Source organism: Nomascus leucogenys, chromosome 13 (assembly GCF_006542625.1).
Source record: "Nomascus leucogenys isolate Asia chromosome 13, Asia_NLE_v1, whole genome shotgun sequence".
Taxonomy (NCBI): Eukaryota; Metazoa; Chordata; class Mammalia; order Primates; family Hylobatidae; genus Nomascus; species Nomascus leucogenys.
This window is the reverse complement of record NC_044393.1, coordinates 31,727,219-31,750,422: the sequence shown is the minus strand read 5'-3', so window position 1 is coordinate 31,750,422 and position 23,204 is coordinate 31,727,219. Positions and strand designations below refer to the sequence as shown.

The 23,204-nt window shown below is 50.5% G+C and overlaps 3 protein-coding genes across 5 annotated transcripts in view; 1 reads left to right on the top strand and 2 right to left on the bottom strand.

Moving 5' to 3' along the window:
• Positions 1-490: 490 nt before the first annotated feature.
• Positions 491-4,577, bottom strand: LOC100597026 (putative testis-specific Y-encoded-like protein 3). The gene has a single exon (XM_030825339.1). It carries the CDS (start codon positions 4,262-4,264, stop codon positions 3,185-3,187), a length of 1,080 nt encoding a protein of 359 aa, XP_030681199.1. The 5' UTR covers positions 4,265-4,577; the 3' UTR covers positions 491-3,184.
• A 1,909-nt stretch (positions 4,578-6,486) lies between these two features.
• PLAGL2 (PLAG1 like zinc finger 2) lies at positions 6,487-21,781 on the bottom strand. Of its 2 annotated transcripts, XM_012511682.2 has the most exons (3): positions 21,640-21,781; positions 15,936-16,309; positions 6,487-11,694 (listed from the first exon to the last, which is right to left on the bottom strand). In XM_012511682.2, exons 2-3 carry the CDS (start codon positions 16,193-16,195, stop codon positions 10,464-10,466), a joined length of 1,491 nt encoding a protein of 496 aa, XP_012367136.2. In that variant the 5' UTR covers positions 16,196-16,309; positions 21,640-21,781; the 3' UTR covers positions 6,487-10,463. The 2 variants fall into 2 exon arrangements, with proteins under 2 accessions (XP_012367136.2, XP_030681569.1); XM_030825709.1 differs by lacking the exon at positions 15,936-16,309 and having other exon boundaries at positions 21,640-21,722.
• Positions 21,782-21,826: 45 nt separating this feature from the next.
• The window catches only part of POFUT1 (protein O-fucosyltransferase 1), a 29,372-nt gene continuing 27,994 nt past the window's right edge, over positions 21,827-23,204 (top strand). For both annotated transcript variants that reach the window (XM_012511912.2, XM_030825708.1), the window contains exon 1: positions 21,827-22,064. In XM_012511912.2, coding sequence (XP_012367366.2) covers positions 21,941-22,064 — 124 coding nt within the window. In that variant the 5' untranslated portion in view covers positions 21,827-21,940. The remainder of the gene's footprint in view (positions 22,065-23,204) is intronic.

Genomic DNA, 23,204 nt, shown 5'->3' with positions numbered 1-23,204 from the left:
ATGGGAGATGCTGGGAGGGACCAGCAAATGCAGGGCTTTGTTGCCTGCAATAAGGAATTTTATATATACACACACACACACACACACACATATATATACATATATATACACACATATATATATATAAATTTTTTTTTTTTTTTTGAGACAGAGTCTTACTCTGTCACCCAGGCTGGAGCGCAATGGCGAATGGCATGGTCTCAGCTTACTGCAACCTCCGCCTCCCGGGCTCAAGCGATTCTCCTGCCTCAGCCTCCTGAGTAGCTGGGACTACAGGCACCCGCCACCATACCCAGCACATTTTTGTATTTTTAGTAGGGACGGGGTTTCACTATGTTGGCCAGGCTGGTCTCGAAATCCTGACCTCGTGATCCACCCGCCTCGGCCTCCCAAAGTGCTGGGATTACGGGCGTGAGCCACCATGCCCAGCCTAGAGATACATATTTTTAACCAGTGTAGGGTTTTGGATGGGGAAGTAACATGATCTAAGTTATTTTTTCCCCAGACAGGCAATTTTTTATTTTTTATCATGCATATAGAAAACAAAAGTGTCACTGATCCCCTTGTAACTGGACAAAGCCACCTCAGGAATATTTCTCTGCTTAAAAGAAGCGTTGTCAGTTACAGTGATGTCAATTACAACCTGGCACAAAATCATCAAGACCATCAGGGTCACAGAATTCTTTCTGGAGGTTATCCTTGCAGAACATGGTCGCAGCTTCCAGTCTGAAGTCCAACAAAACCGGAACTCTGCTTCTAAGTACAAGGTTATGGTAAAGGCCCCAACAACCTGATAACAATTGTGAATAGTCACATAAGTTTCCAAGTGGCATAAAAAATGTACACTGACAATCTTGCAAAAGTTCTCAACTAAAAGCAACAAGCAAGCCTTTACAGCATAATGCCCCAGTGGGCTGAAACACAGGAAAGGATGCATAGGGTCTTACTTAAAAGCAGCAGAAGAAAAGCTTACATTAACTTTCTACACACACAAGGTAGGACCAAGAGAGAAAACCTCTAAAGTTGCAGTGTTCTGTTATTCTTCTAGTTTACAAAACATATTGTTGAATCAAAAATGTTAGCAAGGGCTCACACTTATAATCCCAGCATTTTGGGAGGCCAAGGTGGGAGGATCCCTTGAGCCCAGGAATTAAGACCATCCTGGGCAAGACAGTGAGACCCCCGTCTCTACGAAAATGTTTTAAAAAAAAGCTGGGCATGGTGGCATACACCTGTAGTCCCAGCTACTTGGGAGGCTGAGATGGGAGAATTACTTGAGCCCAGGAGTTCGAGGCTATGATGCAGCACTGCACTCCAGCCTGGGCAACAGAGTGAGACCCTGTCTTGAAGAAAAAAAAAAAAACTGAATGGGCACAGTGGCTCACACCTGTAATTTTAGCACCTTGGGAGGCCAAGGTGGGCAGATCGCTTGAACCCAGGAGTTCAAGACCAGCCTGGGCAACATAGTGAGACCCTGTCTCTATTTATTAATCAAAATCAAGGGCTCTCCTCCTTCCACCATCTCTCAGCCATTCTGTCTTTTCAGCTGGCTCTGGCTCCTTTTGTACTTTCCTGCCAAAAGCACCCTCCACATTATTTTGTGATAAGGCCTCCCCAGGTCCTAGGGAACAGAAGATAAGGCCTTCCATGGGAAGAGGCCTGGGTATGGTCACCACCACCCCTTCCCCTAAAATGAAATGGAGACAGACAGCTCTGCAAGCAGGGGGAGGAGGGGGTGGGCAGCTCAGCTCTTATACCTAGAGGGGTTTGGACTTGGTGGAAGGGTAAGAAAGAGTTGGGGCTAGTGTAAAAGAACACAGCATAGAATGGAATATTAACTATTCCTGCCCTGGGGACTTCCTGGTCTCTCTGTTCAGCAGCCTTGGACTGTCCCCTTTGGAAGATTCTAGGCCTTGCTAAAGAGGGTAAGGTATGGGGGAAGAGAGAATGCTGGCAGTCTACAGGGCAAACCCTCCCTCTCTGGAGATGAAGAGAGGCAAACTCAACACGAAAGGCTTTCTTGTTGAGTTTAAGAAAAAATCTTTTTCTTCAGTTGTTATTGTTTCTAAGCCATCATTTAAAGAAAAAAGTGGTGTGAGATCTGGGTATGGATAGACAGGCCCCAAGACCGGGAAGACCCCCTCCCCAGCACCCACAGCCTGGCAGCCCAACAGGTAGAGGCAGGGGGGCTGGCAGAGCACCTGGATTCTGTGGGGTCCAGTAACCGGGGCTCAGGAGGGGATCCCATCCTTGCCCCTGCCTCACTCACATGCCCAGATAGGCCAGTTTGGCAGAGTTCCTGGGGATTAGGGGCTGTCCTGTGCATTGGCGGGTGGCCCACCTGGGTCCACAAGCGGCTATGGAGGTTCCTGTAGACCTGGGAGCAGGCAACAGGGCTCATGGTGATCTGGGCAAAACTCATGGGAAAGGAGATGGCTAGGCATTGGTGGGGCACGGCACAGACCCTCATAAGCTAGCAGCAGGCGGTGATGTCAGGCCACCGTGGGGCAGGAGGAGCAGTATGATCACAAAGAATGTGCTGTCCACTGCTTCATGCCCTTGACCTCAACCATGCCCAGCAGCCAGCTGTGTGCTCATCCTGCCAGATACCCAAGAGTCCACTTGGTGGTAGCCTGTGGTCTTGAGGCCATGGAATGTCCAAGTCTGGGTGGCACCCGGCACCAAATGAAGCCACTTCATCTTGGGTGATGAGACTCAGTTTGCCACAGCCAGGGTGTAGAGCTACTGTAAGCACGACCAGCACGCATGTGAAGGCCGGCAGGCTGGAGTCTTGAAGCATAGGCCTCAAAGAGGCACTGTCCTCCAAGTAGTGACTTGTGGGTACCCTTGTCAAAAATGGCTGGGATGGCCACGGTCACAGGTCCATGCCATAAAGATTATGGCAGTGCACATCCACAGCACTGGGTGCTTAGTGTAGACGCAGCGGCATGTGACAGCCATGTGATGTTAACACAGAACAGCATGAGGCCATATGGAAACAGTAGAGACTGGCCACGAGGGCCACAATCTGAGAGCTGAGTCCACCGAACATGCAGAGCTGGAGTGCACAGAACAGACAGCAGACAGCAGACAGCAGAGCGCCCACCATGGGCCTGAGCCCAGATCCACCACCCATAGGAGGCACGAGGAAGCCTTATGTAGGCCCCACGTCCCAAGGCAGCACTTAGCCAGACTGGAACCCGTAGGGCCTAGAAGGGGTCTCCGTGGGCCACCTTGCGAGGCCTCCCCTGGCTCTGCAGGGCCTATCCCCCAGCAGGTAGTACTGCAGGGGGTTGGGCCACAGGTCATCTTTAATAATCTGGGCAACTCTGTCGGCCTCTGGGAGGCTGTGCTGTGAAAACCAGCTGAAGAAGCTTCGGACAGTGTCCCGGTTCCTGTGTACGAGGGCCGGGGGTTCCTGGCCCCGGTGCCATCGGATGCGAGTCGCAATAGACACCACTCGGCCTGAGGCTCTGCATTCATACTCCTTCACTATCACCTTGTTCTGGAAGTAGGGGTTGCTCCAAAAGCGGAACTTGAATTTGCAACCTGTCCTGGAGTGCCTGAGCTCCCTCACCTCCAAATTCATCAGGTAGCAGAGCATGTCTTCATCTCGAGGGCTGATCATGGCTGACAGCTGCGGGTGGTTCAGGAAGGCGGTGACCCAGAAGCCCGGAATATTCTGGATGATGAAGCTCCTACGGGCGAGGTGCAACCTGTGCATCCACCCAAACCTGCGCTCGAGCCGGAGGTGGGCCCTGTCGGCCTGGGTGCTCACGGCCTCCGCCTCCCACTGGATGGCCTCCAGTGGGTCCACAATTAGGACACCAAGGTTCAGGAGCCGCGGGCCCTCCTGGGCCTCCGCTCCCACCTCCTGCTTCTCCTCCCCCACCAGCTTCTCTCCCACCTGCTGCTTCTCCACCTCCTCCGCTGGCTCCTTGAAGATGGCGCCCTCCTCCGTGGTCGCGTCGTCTGCCTTCTCGCTGGCTCCCGCCCGAGTCCATAGCCCCTCTGCACCACAGGTTTCTGGGGCTTCGTCCTGGACCGGGCCGTTTTCCAGGCTCGGAGTAGTCCCCGCGGAGGCCGCTTCCCCGCGCCCGGGGGAAGGGAAGGCGGTCCCGGGGTCCGCTGCGGGGTGGAGGGACCCGCGCCCCCCAGCTTCTCGGGCCCGGGCCGCGGGAGCCGTGCGCGCGTCCCCCTCCCGGGCAGGGCCGGGCGGCGGGCGCGCCGCGGCTTCTGGGGTCCCCGCCTTCTTGTCCGCCATCGCCTGCGGAAGCCTCTGGCCTGGAGGGGCTCGGGGCGCGAGGGCGACTGCGGGCTCGGCGACAGGGGCGGCTGGTGGCAGGAGGACAGCGGGCGGAAGGCTCCGCCCCACGCGCCCCCTTCTAGGACGTGATTCGCCGGGGTGTCCCGCAGCCGGGGCGAGCGGCTTGCAGGCCCGGAGGAGGGGTACGGGACTGCCCGATGGGGATGCGACCGCGGGCGCCAGACGAACTGTCCCCAGACTCGTTGGCGCTGGCGGTGGAGGTGGGGAGAAGTGTGTACCAAGCAAGGGTCAGCTCGGAGCAAACACCAGGGCACAGGCCCAGTCGCTGGTCCTGGACAATTAAAACTTTCCCATCACAATCACCACGCCAGGCGATTGCTCAATGTTCCCCATCTGCGGTGGGCAGGCAGGAGTCGCCCGGCTTCCACACTCGAGTGGCGCTTTGGGGCAGTTGTAGGACACTCTCAGCCTTGCACTGGATAAATTACTCAGGCACATGCAGAGGGCTTAAGAGGTATCTCCTGCAAAGACTGACCAGACTCAAACTGGGAGCGGCGGATAATGGTAATCTTCTGACACACAAAGGTGATCAACGCATTCATGTAGGGAAAGCAGGTGCTTGAAATATTCATGTGAGGAAAATAAGCAAGGTCCGAGTGGAAGGATCTGGGGTGAGAAAGGGTCTTAAATGCTACAAACCAGGGAGCGAGTGGGCATCTGCCTGGTTTCTCCAACAGGAGTTGCTTCCTCCTGGGCTGGTTGGCACAAGCGAGGTGGACCTTGCTTCACTTTGTCCTAGGCCCAAATGCTACCCTTCCAAAGGTGGACTCCAGCCTGAAGTGCAGGGACTGTACCTAGCAGACTAAGAGCTGGATTGGCCAGCCCTCTCAGTCCTTGATCCTGCCAATCTGTGTTCCTGTGGTCTCAGCTCCCAAACTGTGGCCTATGGAGGTCAGTACCTCTAATCCCCCCCACCTCTGCCTGGAAGTCCTTGCCACCTCTTCCAGAAAGCTTTCAGCCTTTTCCTGACCAATGGATACAACAGCTCCCTCATCTGAGCCCTCAGACCTATACTGTGGTATACACTCCCCAGGGAACAAGGTGGATTTCCTTAGGGTACTAGCTAGGGTTTTAACCTATTGGGGTGTACAGTGAACATTTGTCAAGTGGAAGGCCAAAGATGAAGGGTCAGCCCACTTCCTCTGTACACAAAACACCTGCACTTGTTAATGGCCCCATAGGCTCTTGGCTGGACTCCAAGTGACTTGCACTGCTTGGCCATAGACACTGGCTCCAGACCACAGAAAAGCCAGTTCAGTATGAGCCCCGATGGGAGGATCTCAGCACAAGGGTTGGCGCCCAGGATGGTGGTAACGACCTTCATTAGAGACCACCAAAGTCATGTGAAGCTATGTAAGCCTCTCAGCAGTCTGCCTGAACCCGGTGGTTGGGCACAAGTATAGGTAAGGTCAGGTCCTAGCTGTCACCAGCTGTGCACTTCGGGCAGTGACTAGGGTGAACATTTGTCCTTTCTTGGACAACCAGCATCAATTCCTCATCTTAAGAGTGCCCCAAATTTCCTTTGAGAAACCACTCCTCCTGTCTCAGCCTTGTTGTCACTGGCATATGGTAACTGGTTTGGGGATGGCACAGAATCCCATCAAGGCCAATGAAACAGGATGCTTATTGGGGCTTCTGTGGCGAGTCCTCTCCTGACAGCCCGGAAAGGGTTGCTTCCTTCTGGTCAGCAATGTGTGAGAATGACAGGTCTGGAATCCAGGCAGCATTCTGCTCACTCCCACACAGAGGGGAAATCTACTTTGTAGGGCCTGTGGATGAAGTCACAACTGCACAAGACAGAGCAGAGAGAAATAGGAATGCTGAGGCCAACCATGTTGGAGCCACTAGATCAAGCCTAACCCAAAGACTGCTCTACATCTGGCATTTTCGTTACATGCAATTTCAGTGTTATTTTGGCTGTCTGACCCTTGCATCCAAGATGATTAACTGATAGAATTATGCCACTTACTTCAAAGACATGCAAATAAGATATTTAACTTAAAAGTACAAAGCTTGTAGGTGCTGATGGGAGGGGTTTTTACTGTCTGCCCTACATTCACCATCATCCTGGATGCTAAAGATGTCTGGAGACTCCAATTCTTCCCAATTCGAGGCTCTCTGCAACCCTTTCCCAATCAGACAGGTTCATAACTCCCAAACACATCATTCAGAAGTTTTTAATAAACAACTTCATTATAAAACCTTTTTTTGAAAATGTAATTCTGTAAAACATTGAAAAATCTACTTTAACAAAGATATGCCCTGTGCATTTTCTAATGGCACTTATACTTTACAATTAAAAACCTTGTTTTATATAAAGCCAAAAATACTCCAAGAGGTTATTCACTGTGTTTACAAAGTGCTAGAAGATTTCTGTCTTGTATTTTTCTCTTTAAATAATCTGGAGTTACAAAAGAGTGGCTCCAAAGCCTTGACCGCTGGTAGGGAGGGAGAAGCATGAGAAGTGGTGTCTCAGGAGTTCTAGTGCCAAATATGCAGAGGTGGAGAGGTGCAAGTGGGAACAATCAGCTAAGGAAGTCAGCTGACACACAAAGAAATCAGACTGAAATTTTTCCAAACCCCTCTATGGAGGCACTAGATTATCATGGTGAACACCCTTTTCCCTCGCCATAGACCCTACTCTCCAGAGGTGAAGGTCACGGCCAATTCCTTCCACAGCAGGTTCAGAGCTCCAGGAGAGGCCAGGGTGGGATCCCAGAGGAATCTGGACTTTTCTGGCCAACACCTGCCTAAGGCAAAGTTTCTTATTACATAAATATCCTTGTTAAAAAGCAAAATATTGATCCTGTACAATATAACCTGTTAAAAAATCGTGCTTACAAACAGCTCCTAGATAAGAGGGGAGGTGGAGAGCGGACGGAGAAAACAGCTACCAAAAAGGGAGGGGGGAATTTAAAGGACTACTAGGGAAAGTTTTAGGGCAGTGGGAGAATTCCAACTTAGGACAATATCTACGAGCAAAAAAGTAATCACACCTGCTTCCCAGATTTCAATTAAGAAAATGCCATTTGTAAAAGGTGGGGCGGGGGTGGGGGTGAGGGGGGTGGTGGTGCAGGGAACCTCATTGGTGCTCCTTTCCCTGCCTCCCACCTCAAGATGATGCAGAGATCCTTTGAGCTGACACCTGGGCATGTCATCCCCTTACCCCCAGGACTGCACTCAGCCCTGACCAGCTACTGTGTAGGGTGGGAGGGGGACAGCTCATTGCTGGCAGAGGCTGGAGGTGACAGGGAAAGGGGACATCACCACTTTTTTTCCTGGTCCCTCACTGGTCTTTGTCATATGCCATGGCTCCTGTCCTGGGCAGATGCCCCTCAGGTTCTCATGGCCTCAGTAAGCATACTGAAGTGAGTTTGGGTACTGAGTGCAGGATAAAGCTATTCTTATCCTTTGAACAACCAGGCCACTAAGGCTTTTCTTTCCCCTCGACCCCCCAGATTTTAGGAAGGGAGGTTTAAGAAATGACTGGCTAGCTATGGTCCAAAAAAAAAAGGTGAAGGCAGATATTATTCCTCTGTACCAGCAAAGTTCACAGTGATAGGAAAATTCCTTGTGGGTGCCGAGGACACTGAGAGAGGAGGAAAGGAAAGACAGGATAGATGGGAGGACACAGGAGTGGGGAAGGCAAGGAGAAAAGGCAGGAGGTGGGGGCAAGGCCCCAGTTACAAGGGTTTAAACAGTTGCTTTGCCAGTCCTATGACTTTCCCAGCATCACTTATGGGGAGAGAGAATTCGAGGGAGGGACAGGAAAGGGCAGGCAGAGAGGAAAGGACCCCTCTAACAGCCCAGGACTTTGTATTCTGCAGCCAGAGGCCCAATGGTCTCTGTAAACTGGGGTGTAGGGAAGGTGGCAGTTAAGGTTGAGAAGGGTTGCTGGGTCTAGTGATGAAAATCAGATACAACAAGGAGGATGGCAACAGCAAGTCCCAACTGGATTCTCACATACCATCGCCTATAATACAAGTCCCAATAACATGCACAGCATGCAGGAGGTGGCTGGGTACCAAGGTAGACACTTTTTAAAATAAACCTTAATTAGTCCCTGGGACTCACTGAAACTAATTTTTAGAAGCAAATCATCTAGTCTGATTCTAACCTTGCCAGACATTTTAATATCTAGTTTTGTTTTTTTAAAAGGTATCCCAAGCTACCCTGCCTAAATCGAAACACACTTACTCCAAATTGCATCCAATCAAGAGCTAGGGAGCTAAATTTTAAGGCTTTTACCTCAAACAAGGAGTACTGGCTTGGGCTGAAGCAGAAGCCTGAGTCCTGGACCTGCTCAGTTCCTGATGACAAACCAAGTGAACCTAGACAGAAGGTGGGTGAGGGAGGACTGGTAGGAGGCTGAGGCAATTCCTTGGTAGTTTGTCCTGAAACCCTAGTGGAGAAGTCAGCACCAGGCACCTACTCAGAGAAGTGCCCAGAAACTGCTGACTGCATCTGTTAAGAGTTAACAGTAAAGAGGTAGAAGTGTGTTTCTGAATCAGAGTGGAAGCATCTCAAGGGTCCCACAATGGAGGTCCCTGAGCTACCTCCCTTCCATGAGTGGGAAGAGTGAAGCCCATGAAGAACTGAGATGAAACAAGGATGGGGTTCCTGGGCTCTGAGCAAGGGCTGTGCTCTCTGCGGCAGGGAGCCCCACGAGTCAGAAGAGAAGAACTAATCATTTGTTGCAAGAAACCTTGCCGGATACTAGCGGAAAACTGGAGGCGGGGGTGGGGGCACAGGAAAGTGGAAGTGATTTGATGGAGAGCAGAGAAGCCTATGCACAGTGGCCGAGTCCACTGTAAAGTGGAAGAGACAGAGGGGACATTGTGGATAAAGAAAATTTTGGTTTGAGACACAACAATGTACCCATAGATTAGGACTTGGCTATCTACCCATTCCTAACTTTCTGCAAACTCTTGCAACAATTCCACAAAACTCTTGCAACAATTCCACAACTTCCCAGAAAAGGGACAGGTGGGAGGAAGACAAATGAGGGGCTCAGACTTCCTCCTTTGCTATCCACACCAACCCAGACTCTGCTTCCAAGACTAATAACAACAGCTCATGATGTTCAAGGTGGGAACTAGGGGATGGGGAGGTGATGGATGTGGGCATGCCTTTCATTTCTTCCCCTCTCCAGTTCAAGAGAAGGATGAGGGGGTCATAATGTACTTGGAGAAAAACAGAATTGCAGACCTGTGAGAAAACTGCTCCAATCTTCTTGCCTGTCTTCTGTGGATACCGCCGAGGCAGGCACGAACAGATGCAGTCATGGAAGATGGCAGACACTGAAGCAGTCCAAAGTCAGTTTATTTCCCCACGGGGGAAAAATGTGACCTCAAATGAAGAGAAGTCAGCAAGACCCGACTCCGCCTTGTAAACAGGACTCCAGTTAACACCAGGTACCAAATGGTTCAGGCTGGTGCCAACTGGAACGGACTGATGGGAATGGATTCACGGTGTGTAAACAGCGTTCACTGCAATCACTCTAAGGCTAACAACTTGGCAAGGGAGGTGAAATGGTGTGTCTGAGGCGACTGTGTAAACGGTACCGTTACTGGACAACACTGACTGAAAACAGAGGTGCTGGTACAGGAGGAATGGGTGAGTGACAAATAAAGGCCTTCTCTCCTGCCCATTGGTTGGAAGCAGGCGATGGAGCCAAGTGACCTTCTACAGCAGGGCCTGACCAACTGACTGCTGTGGGGTCTGCAGGTTGGGACCAGAAGGTGGGCTTCTTGGGCAATTTCTCTTGAGGTCATCCAAGGTGAAACCCTCTGTGTCTCCAAGAGGCCTCCCCATTCTCCAAAGAGGAGGTTCTGGCGCTTTGGAGAGGAAGAGGGCTAAGTGTGGCTCCCGATTCAGGTCAAAAAAATAAAAGTAAAAAATACCTGAAGTCCTACGGTATGAGATCTTTTCACGGGGATGGGGCTCAAGGCTCCTTCTGGAATCGATCCTGGAGCCTGAACCCCCAAACCAAGTGCTCCTGTATACAGACACTGGAATTTTCTTTTTTTTTGAACCCAGCTCTGAAAGCTCAGCTGCCTTCATGGGGGACACGGACGGGGTGGATACTAAGGCTCCCTAACAGAGCCAAAAACTGAGCTGAGGGCCTCTGTGGGGGCTACTGGAATGCTTGGTGGAAACGAGGCAGGGTGGTGCTACTCAGGCCAGACGTGAAGACAGGAGGCAAGGAGTGCAGAGGCCCGAAGTTCAGTGGTCCCCCAGCTCCTGGGGAATCTTGAGGCTGAGCTTGCAAAGTGGTGAGCAGGGGCTGTGCCTCAGCCTGGGAGTAGCCCATGACCAGGCCTCCTGTGGCCCCAGGTGGGTTACACGGGGGCAGGTTGAGTGGAAGAAAGCCCAGCAGGTGGGAGAAGTCCACATTAGCAGCGCAGAGGGCCTCAGAGAGGTTGGCGGGGCTCTTGGCAAGCAGTGCTTCATCTAGGAGGGCCGCAGCTGCCGCCGGCTGAGGTGAGGCGGGCTGGGGTTCAGCGGATGAGAGAGACAGGCTTCCAGGAAGCTCTGCCAGAAAACTATCCACCTCCACTTTGGGCAATTTGTCGGGCAAGTATGAGGTAGATCCAAGCTGGTATTTTGGAGGGAGCTGAGCTGGGGAAGAGATAGGTGAGGATTCCAGAGGGTAGCTCATACCCATGGGCAGCGTGTTGTGCACCAGGGAGTGTGGCACGCCCGTGCTGGGCATGGTAGGGATGTGGGCACCATACATGCCCATGGGCAACATGCCAGGGAAGGCCTTGGTCCCCATTACGTCCCGAGAGGCCATGCACAGCACAGGGCTCAGCTCTTCCTTCACACTGACTGTGGAGCTGCAGCTGAGTAGGCCTAACATGTCCACGGGCTCTGTCTTGATTTTGAGCAGCTCCTGCGAGTGGCTCTTCTTGACATGACGTGTCAGGTGGTCCTTACGGCCAAACCGCTGGGCACAGTACTGGCACAGGAAGTCCTTACGGCCTGTGTGCACCACTAGGTGCCGCCGTACATCCTTGCGAGTATAGAACCGCCGGTCGCAGTGGTCACAGGGGTGCTTCTTCTCCTTGGCACCGCCTGCTACCCGGCGTGAGTGGGCCTTCAGGTGCTCTAGCAGGGCCTGGGTACTCTCAAAGGTCTGCAGGCACACCTTGCAGCTGAGGTCACCGCTGCTGGCAGCATGCATGGCCAGGTGGCGCCGGTAGCCCAGCTTCGTATTGTAATTCTTACCGCACTCAGAGCAGTGGAGGGCCTCTTTGTTAGGATCATGGGTCTGTAGATGGTTCCGCAGATGGTCCTTGCGGTGAAACATCTTATCACAGTACATACACTGGTGGGGTTTCTGGGCTGAGTGGGTGGCCATGTGCCTGGGGGTAGAGACAGGGGAGAGGGGAGAAAGCAGAAAGAGGGGAGATCACAAGGGATGACTGGACAACCAAGGTGTCCATTAACAGGAAACTAGATATAAAAACTATGGTAAAGGCTTGCAATGCAATACCAAACCAATTATATTCTACAGATTTCCTTGCCTATCTGCAAAATAATGTGTACCGATATTCTTTGCAGCATTGCTTGTAGTAGCAAAAAAATCAGAAACAATCTGAATGTCCAATCTATCAATAGGGAACTGGTTACGTAAATTATGATAAGTCCATAAAATGACTCAACTTTTCAAAAATGAGGCTTTTTGTGTACTTACAGGGAACATGCTCCTAAGAGACAGGAAGTAGAAAAAAAGCAAGGAGGCAGAATAGTGGATGTAGAATAGGACTCTATGTGAAAAGGGGAAAAATATATGTACGTTTGCTTGTATATGGCTAAAATACTTCTGGAAGGACATACAAGAAACTGAGGCCAGTGGCTGCCTATGCGAAAAAGAACCGAACAGCTTATGGATGGGTGTCATGGAGAATTTTCATCATTTAAGTTTTGGTACTTTTTGAATTTTGAATTACATGAATGTATTTCGTTTTTTAAACATTACATTTAAATAATTTTAAATGATACGATAAAGGGAAAATGAAATATATCTAAACGTCCAGTCTGGGCACAGTGGTGCATGCCTGTAATCACAGCACTATGGGAGGGCGAGGCAGGAGGATCATTTGAGCCCAGGAGTTTGAGACCAGCCTGAACAACATAGCGAGACCTTGTCTCTACAAATTCTTAAACATTAGATGGGCATGGCAGCACACACCTATAGTCCCAGCTACTCAAGAGGCTAAGGCAGGATTACCTGAGCCCAGGAATTCGAAGTTGCAGTGAGCTATGATTGCACCACTGCACTCCATCCTGGGTGACCGAGCGAGACTCCGTCTCTAAATAAATAAATAAACTTCCTTATCTAGAACAAATTTCCAAGATACATAGGGCTAAGTCAAAAAAGGAAGTTCAATACAGTGCATGTAATACAATCTGTTTTGAAAATAAAAAAGAAAGAGAATATACATGTTTGAATGTCTTAGGAAGGATATACAAAAACCAACCCACCAGCTGCCTTTGGGGAGAGGAATAGTGACTTCGAGTGTGAGGACCATTCATTCTTCACTGCATGCCAGTTTGTACCACTTGAATTGCTTGTCATATAAACCAGTAACACTTCAATAAATGTTTTAATGGTATGGCACTTCAGTGTCCCTTGGTTTACCTGATCCTGTATGGTTGAAAAGTGGCTCAGAATCCAGGAACTGCAATTCACAGCTCCACAGCATATTCAGAATCAACTCAGCACCCACTGCCAGGCTCTGCGTAAGTTGTGTCATTAACCTTGATCTCCAGACAAGGAAAGTAGTCTAAAAAATAAGGCAGCCCCCTCACCCACCAGTTGGTAAGTAGCAAAGGCTGGATTTAAACAGGCCTTCGGAAGACCTATGTTCAGTCAGGTATGCAACAGCTGTCTCTCTCTCATACAGCACTCTGTGATCCTTTCTACCTGGAGGGTATCAAACACACCCACTGCCCACATCCCACATATGCATGCTCAAGAGTGCTCATGACTGTGTGGGTTACTGTCAACCTCCTGTGATGGAACTGATGTGGTAATGTAGAGAGGGAGGTGCTGAGTGATCCACTTTTCATTTCCCTCATTTTGCAGGTGAGGAAACTGAGGCCCAAAGAGGTCTAGTAACTCACCTAAGATCACACAGTAAATTATATGTGATGAGTCAGGGCTCCTGCCTCCTGACCCAGGACCTTTCCTGCAGCCACCCACTGGCATCCAGATCATCATTAAGAAAGTCTAAGAAGGCTGGGTACAGTGGCTCATGCCAGTAATCCCAATACTTCGGGAGGCTAAGGTGGGGGGACTGCTTGAGGCCAGGAGTTTGAGATCACCTTGCACAACACAGGGAAGAGACCCTGTCTCTAGAAAATATACAAAAATTAGCGGGCGTGGTGGTGGTACATGCCTGTGATCCTAGCTACTCAGGAGGCTGAGGCAGGAGGATCACTTGAGCCCAGGAGTTTGAGGCTGCAGTTAGTTATGATCACGCCACTATACTCCAGCTTAGGCAAAAGTGAGCTGTCTCAAAAAAAAAAAAAAGAAAAAAAAGAAAGCCTAAGAGTATGGCCTTGACTGGAGTTCCCTTAACTTATAGGAGCATACAGAGAATCTAAGCACTCCTGAGGACCACAGAACTGTCAAGAGGGCAATCCTGACTACCACACTACCCTGTTGCCTATTTTAGTCCCTTCCTATTAACTGTTTTCCAGACGAGGAACTGAGGCTTTGTGGTCATCTTGTTCATGTATTTACTTGTTTACTGTCTGTACCCACTATTAAGACCATAAACCCAAGGAGGGCCAGCACTCCCATCTGTCTGGCTCACTACTCCGCCCCTTGCACCGACCACTGTGCCCAGTACACAGCAAGAGCTCAATAACGCTGGGTAGATGAATGGATGGTCGGATGACTGTGCATCAGGCCGATCTATCACATTTTTTTTTTTTTGAGACAGAGTCTCGCTCTGTCGCCCAGACTGGAGTGCAGTGGCGCGATCTTGGCTCACTGCAAGCTCCGCCTCCTGGGTTCACACCATTCTCCTGCCTCAGCCTCCTGGTAGCTGGGACTACAGGCGCCTGCCACCGCGCCCGGCTAATTTTTTTTTTGTATTTTTAGTAGAGACGGGGTTTCACCGTGGTTTCGATCTCCTGACCTCGTGATCTGCCCGCCTTGGCCTCCCAAAGTGCTGGGATTACAGGCGTGAGCCACCGCACCCGGCCGATCTATCTCACTTCTAAAGGGCAAGTTCATGGTTCCTCTAATGTGAAAAGGATAAAATCAAAATTGCCCCCCCCCTTTTTTTTTTTTGAGACAGTCTCGCTCTGTCACCCAGGCTGGAGTACAGTGGCACAATCTCAGTTCACTGCAACCTCCTTCTCCTGGGTTCAAGTGATTCTCCTGCCACAGCATCCCAAGTAGCTGAGACTACAGGCACGCACCACCACACCCAGCTAATTTTTTTAAATTTTTAGTAGAGACGGGGTTTCACCATGTTGGCCGGGCTTGCCTCAAACTCCTGGCCTCAAGCGATCCGCCCGCCTCAGCCTCCCAAAGTGCTGGGATTACAAGTGCGAGCCACCACGCCTGGCCCAAAATTGCTTTTGACCATGCCTCCCCATCCTCACCAAAGCAACCAAAGCTGCTCTTCTCTATCTGCCTTATGTCAGGGCTTTTACGTTTAATTTCACTTTAAGTAGGGGTTCTTGGGCTTACAAGTTTCAGAAAAGCAGCTGCTCCAGTGGGCAACAGGGAGACAGACAGAGTTAAGTGAGTAAGTAGCAGCCTGATTTAGTAGAAGAGGCACTGCAGGACTTCTGAAGCTGTGTGACCTTGGGTAAGTTACGTCCCTACTCTGAACTTCTACTTTAAAATTTACAGACTGGGCCAGAAGGTCTACTTTTCCTTCTAAAGTTCAAATACTGATTCCTAACTTCTAGCTAAAATGCTGACCATCACCTGACAAAGGTGAGGAAAGCAATATTTTAAAAAATATGTTCAGGGCTAAGTGCGGTGGCTCATGCCTGTAATCTCACTGCTTTGGGAAGCCAAGGCAGGAGGATCACTTGAGCCCAGGAGTTTGAGACCAGCCTGGGCAACATAGCCAGACCCCTATCTCTACAAAAAATTAAAAACAATCAGGTGCGGTGGTTCAAGCCTGTAATCCTAGTTACCTGGGAGAATGAGTCAAGAGGATCACTTGAGCCCAGGAATTGCAGGCTGCAGTGAGCTGACTGCACCACTGCACTCTAGCCTGGATGACAGAGCAAGACTCCCATCTATTAAAAATAAAAAAATAAAAAAACTCAAGGCTGCCTGACATCGGCACCCAGATCGTCACTAAGAAGGTCTAAGAAGGCCAGGTGCAGTGGCTCACGCCAGCAATCCCAATACTTTGGGAGGCAACCCATCAGATTCTAGTGTCTGAATCAAGCAATCTGAATCATTTTTTAGTGAGTGACTTCAACTGTTTGGCATTCGGGGTGTACTTGTAGGACAAATTAACCTCCACTCTTCTGCCACAGATTAAAAACCCACACTAGGCAGAGTCTCTCTGCTTTTTTCCTCTGGGAACCTCAGGGCAGGAAGAGATATGAGAGTGTCACCTACCTATACAGCTTGTATTTGGAAGCAAAAGCCTTGCCACAGTGCAGCTGAGGGCAGCTATATGGTCTTTGCTCTGGTTGCGGGAGGCTGTGAGGCCTCAGCTTCTCCCCATTTGAGAAAGGTGTCCCCGAAATTTCACATTGGCACTTCACTTGACTCTCCGCCTCCCGGCCCCGAGGCCTGGGAACTAGTTTCCAGCCCACTTCCTCCTCCTGCTTTGCATCTTGAATCCAGGGGGGGACGCTGGTGAAAAATGTGGTCATGGCAAGGCTAATGGCAAAGGGCCATGTTATTGAGAAAGCCTCCCCATCCGCTCCACACAGGCTCTCAGCTCTGTCACAGCCTCCAACGCAGCTTTCAGAAAACAATCTCTTCACCTGAAACATCAGAACACCTGGTGTTAGGGAGCCCAATACCATGAGAACATGGGCTCTGGAGGCAGACAGATCCCGTTCCAATCCCAGCCCTTCCACTTAGAAGCTGTGTGACTTTCAGCCAATTACTTATTTCCCTGAGCTGTTTCCTCATTTATAAAATGGGCATAATAATCTCCTAAATTATAAAAATGTTTTGAGGATTAAATGAGATCATGAATAGAAAGCATTCAGCAGAAGGCTGGGCATCCATTAAGTGCTTAGTGGTAGCTACTATTACTAGTAGCATCTAGGCTAATAAGAAACAAGATAAATTGAGGAACCAAAAGCCCCAAAACTTCAAACTTTTTCTTCTGGACCTCACTTTTATATCCTTTCCATTGAACCTAGAGATAGCGGTTCCTCCTCCTCATTACCCTGGCACCTCCTCGTCCACTACTTTCCACAATTCTCCTCCTCATGGAGGTGCTAAGGAGCAATAAAATGCCCAAAAGGCAAGAGAGGAGGAAGGGGAAGCCTCTACTTAGGAAATTTACATCCTAGATAGTCAGTCCTGGTACCAGATGTGTTTCTTAGCAGTGCATCAACATCAGGAGGATCTGTCTGGGAAGGCAACAGCAGATTCTTAGCATTTCCCCTAAACCAGGACTGGTCCCATCCTGACCACCACCACTTCTCTGGATCACTGTGTCTCAGGGCCCAGACCATCCCTCTTTAGCAAAGCCTGTCCAACACCCCTAGGTGCTGAGGGGCCCCTCCTACAAGCCCTCAGAGTATATATGCACATCTCCTTTAGAAGACGGTAGCGAGCTCGCATTGGAATTTACTCCCCTCCATCAGCCTGATTGTCTGAGGGCTTGCATCATCTCTCTTTCATCTCTATATACCTAATATCTAGAAAAGGAAACTCAACTTTATTTCAGATAGGTAAACTAGTCACTGAATGCAGGTTGATTCTCAGGGACCAACCTAGGCCCAGGTAGTTCTGGTTTAAACTGGGTTCATAGCCATTCCCAAGTGGGGAGCCAAAATCTTAAAGTCTGATTCCTTCTCTTGTTGAATAGAAGGGGAGATGTGCAAGAATGACACAACTCTTTTCCGGATACTAATTCAGAGGAAGAGGATGGGAGTTACCACACTGACTCTCAAAAGGGGACAAGAGACCCACATTCATACTCCCAAGCTTACCACAGATTACCAACCACGATGCAACCTGCTACAACAGGGGGATTCCCTTTGAAGAGATCGTGCCAAAATTTGATCATGAGGCTTTTCCATGTGAAGAGAGAAAAGGGGGTATCTGGGGATTATCCACGAGAATCTGGGGAGGGCTCCAACTGCACAAACTAGCTGTGGGCCACAGAATGCTTGCTCAGCTCATTAGCACCTGCTGCTTACAGTGACCATTCATCCAACAGACTGGCCGTGAACAAGATGATGGGATCAGCGGGTTCATGCCCCAGAGAGCTTTGCTCATCATTAACATGAGCTACGTCCTGTTCAGGAACCATTCCTCTTGTTGAAGAAACACTGCGATATAATATGATAAACACATCCCCATCACGAGTGTAGATTTGTCTAGAAAGATCTGCATTAAGGTGGCTGCATTTTGCATGAATCACATGCTGGGGAGGGGTAGGTAGCACTAAAAACCAGTCCCACTTGAGCCTTCGAGTCATTATGGCATATGTGCCTGATTCACTATAAACCTCAAAGGCCTGTGACGTCTGGCTTTCATTGTTTAAGTCCCCTCCTCCTTTGCAAGGGTGGAATTACCTGTTTGTAATACCAGCGATTACTATGCACCTTGGAATTGAGCAGAGAGTGTGCTCGAGTGTGCACGTTTAGATTGGAGGGAATTACCCCTACCTTCAAAGTCAAATTCTACTCCCCCTTCATTTTGAAATCACGCACCTCAGCCTCTGGAAAGTTGGGAATGGCAGCCAGAAGGAAACAAGTCACATCAGTTTGGCTGATGTGAGAAAGGAGCCTAGCCCTGGAAACTCCACAAAACTCAGAAAGAGAACATTACGTCCCCACCTCCCACACGTCCACCTCATCTGTTCTCCTGAACAAGCACAAACAAGACACAATAGTTTAGTAGGCTGCTACTGAAAGAGTGAGTAATGGGCTTCTAGGAAAGAGGCTGGTGGTGGCTAAGGAGCTTGTACTGATAGAACCAAAGGAGGACAGCAGCAGCCATGTGCTCACCTTGATCTGCTTTTAATGGGGCTATGTCTTCACAAAGAAAAGAGCCAACACCCTGATCCTACTCTCCTACACTTTTCAAAAGGCACAGGAAGTCCCTACCTACAGTCACCAGCAGCCTCTTGGATAATCAAAGCTGCTAGTGTTACCTAGGAACCCTTTTGGGGATCTAGTCTCTCTCTCTCTCTGCCCTTTGTCTGAAAACTTCTCTGATCCAGAAAGATTCCTGGGTTTGTCTTACATGATCAGAAGGCCTGTTCCTTTGGACTTGTCTTTCCTCAGCAAAACTGTGAAAGAATTCTACTTCTCCTTCAAAGCTGCTCTTCTGGTCTCACATTTTAATCTTAACTATAGACTATAGCTGACAGAACCTGTTTCCATAAAACAAACACAATCCTTCCCAGTTACTGGCATAACTCAGTATATTTTCAGCCTAAGATTCTTTCTAGTGCCTGATCTGAAAGGGGAAAGAACCTTGGACTTGCTATCGGAAGAGCTGCCACTTACTGGCTGGGAAACCATAGGCAGGTTACTTTATTTCTCTGAACCTGTTTCCTCAATTTCTAAAATAGGGATTTATTTTCCTTACCTGTAAGATTCGTATAGAGGATTAAGTGAAATAATACTCTTGAAAGTGGCTGATACAAAATGTGTGCTGAATACATGCAGTGCCTTCTCTGAGGTCTCAGCTGTGTCTGCCTCTTTTTCCGCGTGAGGCCTGAATAGTACTTCTTTTTTTTCCTCTTTAATGTTACTTCTCAGGCCTCAGAGTGAGTTTCCTTCCTTTCCCAACATCTCCCCCAGAATGCAGTCTTCCCCTTTTCCCTCACAACTAACCCTCGGCACATCCCCTTTAAAGAGCCCCTTACTTTACCTCCCACCAGGCACCATCTCCTGGGCCAGAGTTCTCTCTTAAGCAGATAGCCACTTTCCTATACTCTCTTCTATTATTAGGGCTCCATATCCCAAACAGGAATGCTTGCTAAAAACTCTGTATGGTCCTCTTTGGAAGCTGAAACTGAGACATATTTCTCCCCAGTCTGTCCATCCCCTGTTATGGGCCATGATGCCTGCTGCCCTCTGATGAAACTATAGTTTTTATGGTGTTACATCATCTCTATAGAAACTGCGTTCTTTCTCCATTATTAGCCTGTTTCCTCATCTGTAAAGCTAAAAATACTTACCTCACAGGCTTGCTGTAAGGATTATTTTAGTGAGGTATGCAAAGGGCTCAGCACAGGGCTTGGTCTGCTAGAAGTACCCAACAAAAGAGAGCTATTATCTTTGTCTTTGTATTGAGTTGCATGTTTCCACCTTCTGCTGCCACATTCAAATTCTCCTCACTCCTCCCTAAAAAACTGTTGAGAGATAACACCCCTGCACAAGGAAAGGGTTAATCTTTGAGTGTTCTTAACTAAAGAGACCCACAGAGGATTAACAGCTCCACTTCAGTGACTACCCTAAAATAGCTTTTATCCTCCTGCCCAAGAGTTACTTGGGGATCTGAAGAACTCAGTTCAACACCTGCCGGAGGAAATAGACCCGGAACGTTCCTTGGGGTAGAATCTTCCCTTAAGCAGAACCCAAAATAGCAACTGGGAAATTATAAATAGACTTAGAGGAAAGAAAAAAAAAAAAAACAACAGATCCTGATCTCGGAACCAGAAACAAATCCTAAAGACACACTGGTTGGCTGGAAAACAGTGAGAAGAGGGGAAATGGGAATGCTGTCGCCCCCTTCCTCCCCCCGCCCACTCCAGAGTTGTGAGAGAATTAAATTACAGGGAGGCTGGAGAGTCTCAATGACTTGCATCATTCCAAGAAACATCAAACAGGATTAACAGAGGTTGGATTTACTCTCGGGCTGCTAATTCTTCTGTCAGTGTAGATGGGCCCTCTTTGGAGTCTCTTTGATTCACTATTTCCTCAGATTCCTGCTGCCTCCCACTCCTGGGGAGGCCTTGAACAAATGGCTGCAACTCATCATAACCCCATTTTCATGGGGAGAAAACCTGATTCGACACCCCCGCCCCCAATCTGGTGGCCTCACCTTAGGAGAGAAAGGTTAGAAACCCAAGGCCAGACTCTAACACAGTCCCATGGCTGACAGGTGGAAAAACACACAAGCCAGGAGACAGGCTATGCTTGCAGGTGAAAGCATCGATTCCCCCACACAGTTGTCCCCATATCCTCCACCTAACAGGGCCCTTTCTCTCCACCAAGGTGGGTCACACAGCCTGGTCCCAGGCTAGCTTTTAGACCACCCCACTGTGGTGTGGGAAAGGTTCAATTCCCCGAGCCTGGGAGAGATGGGAGTGGATGAGGGCTGGAGAAGCAAGGGAAATTCAGGGAGAAGTCTGGAGGGAGTCTCTGGGATGGGAAGGAAGAGCGAGGATGGGAAGGAATCATGAGCAACTTTCCTGGGTCTCTAAGGGATCCCCACAAGAATGAGATGGGGGATTCTAAGGGTTGGAAGGCTGGGGGGATGGGGATAGTCAGAAGTGTATCCTCTGAATTTCAAGAGGGTCTCAAAACGGGTAACGGGATGGAAGATGTCGAAACCTTGGGAGTATGGCCACGAGGAGGGAACTACAGGTGGGGCTTATCCGACTTCTCCAGACCCAGATATTTGAGGGAAGCCTCAAAGGGGGTTATATAAGTCTGGAAAATGAAACAGTACAGAGCGGGCTATCTGGAGCAGGAAAGGGGGTTATGTGGGTCTGGGTAGGCGTGTCGGAGGGAGGGAGCAGGTGCAGCTTATCTGCGTCCCCCAGACCCGGGTCCCTGGTAAGGTCAGCAGCGCGTTATCTGGGTCTCCAGGGAGCCTAGGGGTCGGGAATGGGGGGACCGTCAGGACTGCGTCTCCAGGTCTCGGAAGGGGGGGACCAGTGGCTTCCTCGAGTCCCCCAGACACAGGTATGGGGTCCAGGGAGAGTTTTCGCCACCCCAGGGCCTATCTGGGGCCGGGTTGGCGCAGACCGGGCCCCGGGTTGGGGGTGTGGGCGACCGCGCTGAGGGGCCCGAGATGAGGGGCGCCGCCGCTCCGGGTACAGGGAGCGCGGACGCAGCGAGACGGCCTCCCGCCCCGCTCCCCGCCGTCCCCTGGGGCCCTCGCCGGCACTCACCGCGCTCGGGGCCCCACGCTGCGGGCCGGGCCGCGCTCGGGCTCCGCCAGGCCCGCTCAGGCCCCGGTAGTGGCGGCGGTCGGGCCATTGTGCGGTGCATTGTGGGAGCCGCGCGAGCGGGCGCTCGGGTCGTGGAGGGGGCGGTGCCGCGGGATCTCTATGGTCCCGCCCGCCCGCGGGCTAGAGCGGCCGGGGCGGTGCGCGGGCGACGCGCAGGGACCGCTGGGAGCGGGGCGGGCGCTCGCGTCCCTCCTTCCCTCCCCGACTGTGCGTCGCGGCTGCCTCGGGTTCCCGGGCCGACATGGGCGCCGCCGCGTGGGCACCGCCGCTGCGCATGTCTTTCCTGCTGCTGCTTCTGCCGCTCCCGGGGATGCCCGCGGGCTCCTGGGACCCGGCCGGTTACCTGCTCTACTGTCCCTGCATGGGTAAGGCCTCCCGAGCCCTCTGCTCAAATGGAGAAACTGAGGCCGGGAGCGGAAAAGCCTCTCCTCAGATGCGCCCAGAAACACCTTCACAGGTCCAGGAGAGAACCTCAGAGTGGGACGGGGCATGCTCTTCTCCTCTCTGCCCTAGTTGCAAGGGCACAGAGGGGCCAACGTGTCCAACTTTCCATTTGACAGATGAGAAAACTGAGGCTGGGAGAGGTTACGTGACTTGCTCGAGGTCTAAGCCAGCCCAGGGTCCAGTAAATGGAGTTAGTGGGGCAGGACTTGATGTCACTGACCGACACTGGCTCCTGGTGATTTTTCATTCATTCAGCAAATATTTATGGGGCACCTATTCTGTGCCAGGCCCTGTTCTCTGTGCTGGGAATACCGCAGTGAATAAGATAAACTCCGTGTCCTTGTAGAACCTTCATTTTAGTTGGGGAAGGCAAACAATTGAGAATAAGTAGGCCAGGCGCGGTGGCTCACTTCTGTAATCCCAGCACTTTGAGAGACCGAGGCAGGATCACTTGAAGCCAGGAGCTCGAGATCAGCCTAGGCAACAGTGAAAATACAATCTCAAAAAAAAACAAAAAACAGAGCGTGATATCGTGTGCTTGTAGTCCCAGCTACTTGGGAGGCTGAGGTGGGAGGATCTCTTGAGCCGAGGAATTCGAGGCTGCAGTGAGCTCTGATCGTGCCACCACACTGCCAGCCTGGGTGACAGAGTGAGACCCTGTCCCGAAACAAGCAAACAAACCCAAAAAAGGATAAACATAAAACAATAAGTACATAGTTTCATAGAGGATGATGAATACTAAGGGAAAATAAAGAGAGCAGGGTAAGGGAGAATCTAAGGCCATGCCAGGTGCACAGTTGAAATGGGTGTGGTGGATCATCATTGTGGAAGTGGATGATCTTAAGGGCCCCAGTGGCTTCCAGACTCCTGATCATGGCTTTCAGGGCCCTGAATGATGTGGCCTCCACTGGCCATCTCCACAACTCCCTTCTCTGCTGATCCTCCAGCTGCTGCCACACTTATCTCCTTTGCGTTCCTCACACATGCTCAGGTCTTCCCGTCTGCATTGCTGCAGGTGGCAGTCCCTATGCCTGGAATCCTCTCCTGCATTTCTGCCTGAC

Coding starts and splice junctions, on each gene's coding strand:
- LOC100597026 (XM_030825339.1), bottom strand. CDS start 4,264: ATGGCGGACAAGAAGGCGGGGACCCCAGAAGCCGCGGCGCGCCCGCCG.
- PLAGL2 (XM_012511682.2), bottom strand. CDS start 16,195: ATGACCACATTTTTCACCAGCGTCCCCCCCTGGATTCAAGATGCAAAG. Junction 11,695..15,935: donor TCCAAATACAAGCTGTATAG/GTAGGTGACACT, acceptor CTCTACCCCCAG/GCACATGGCCACCCACTCAG.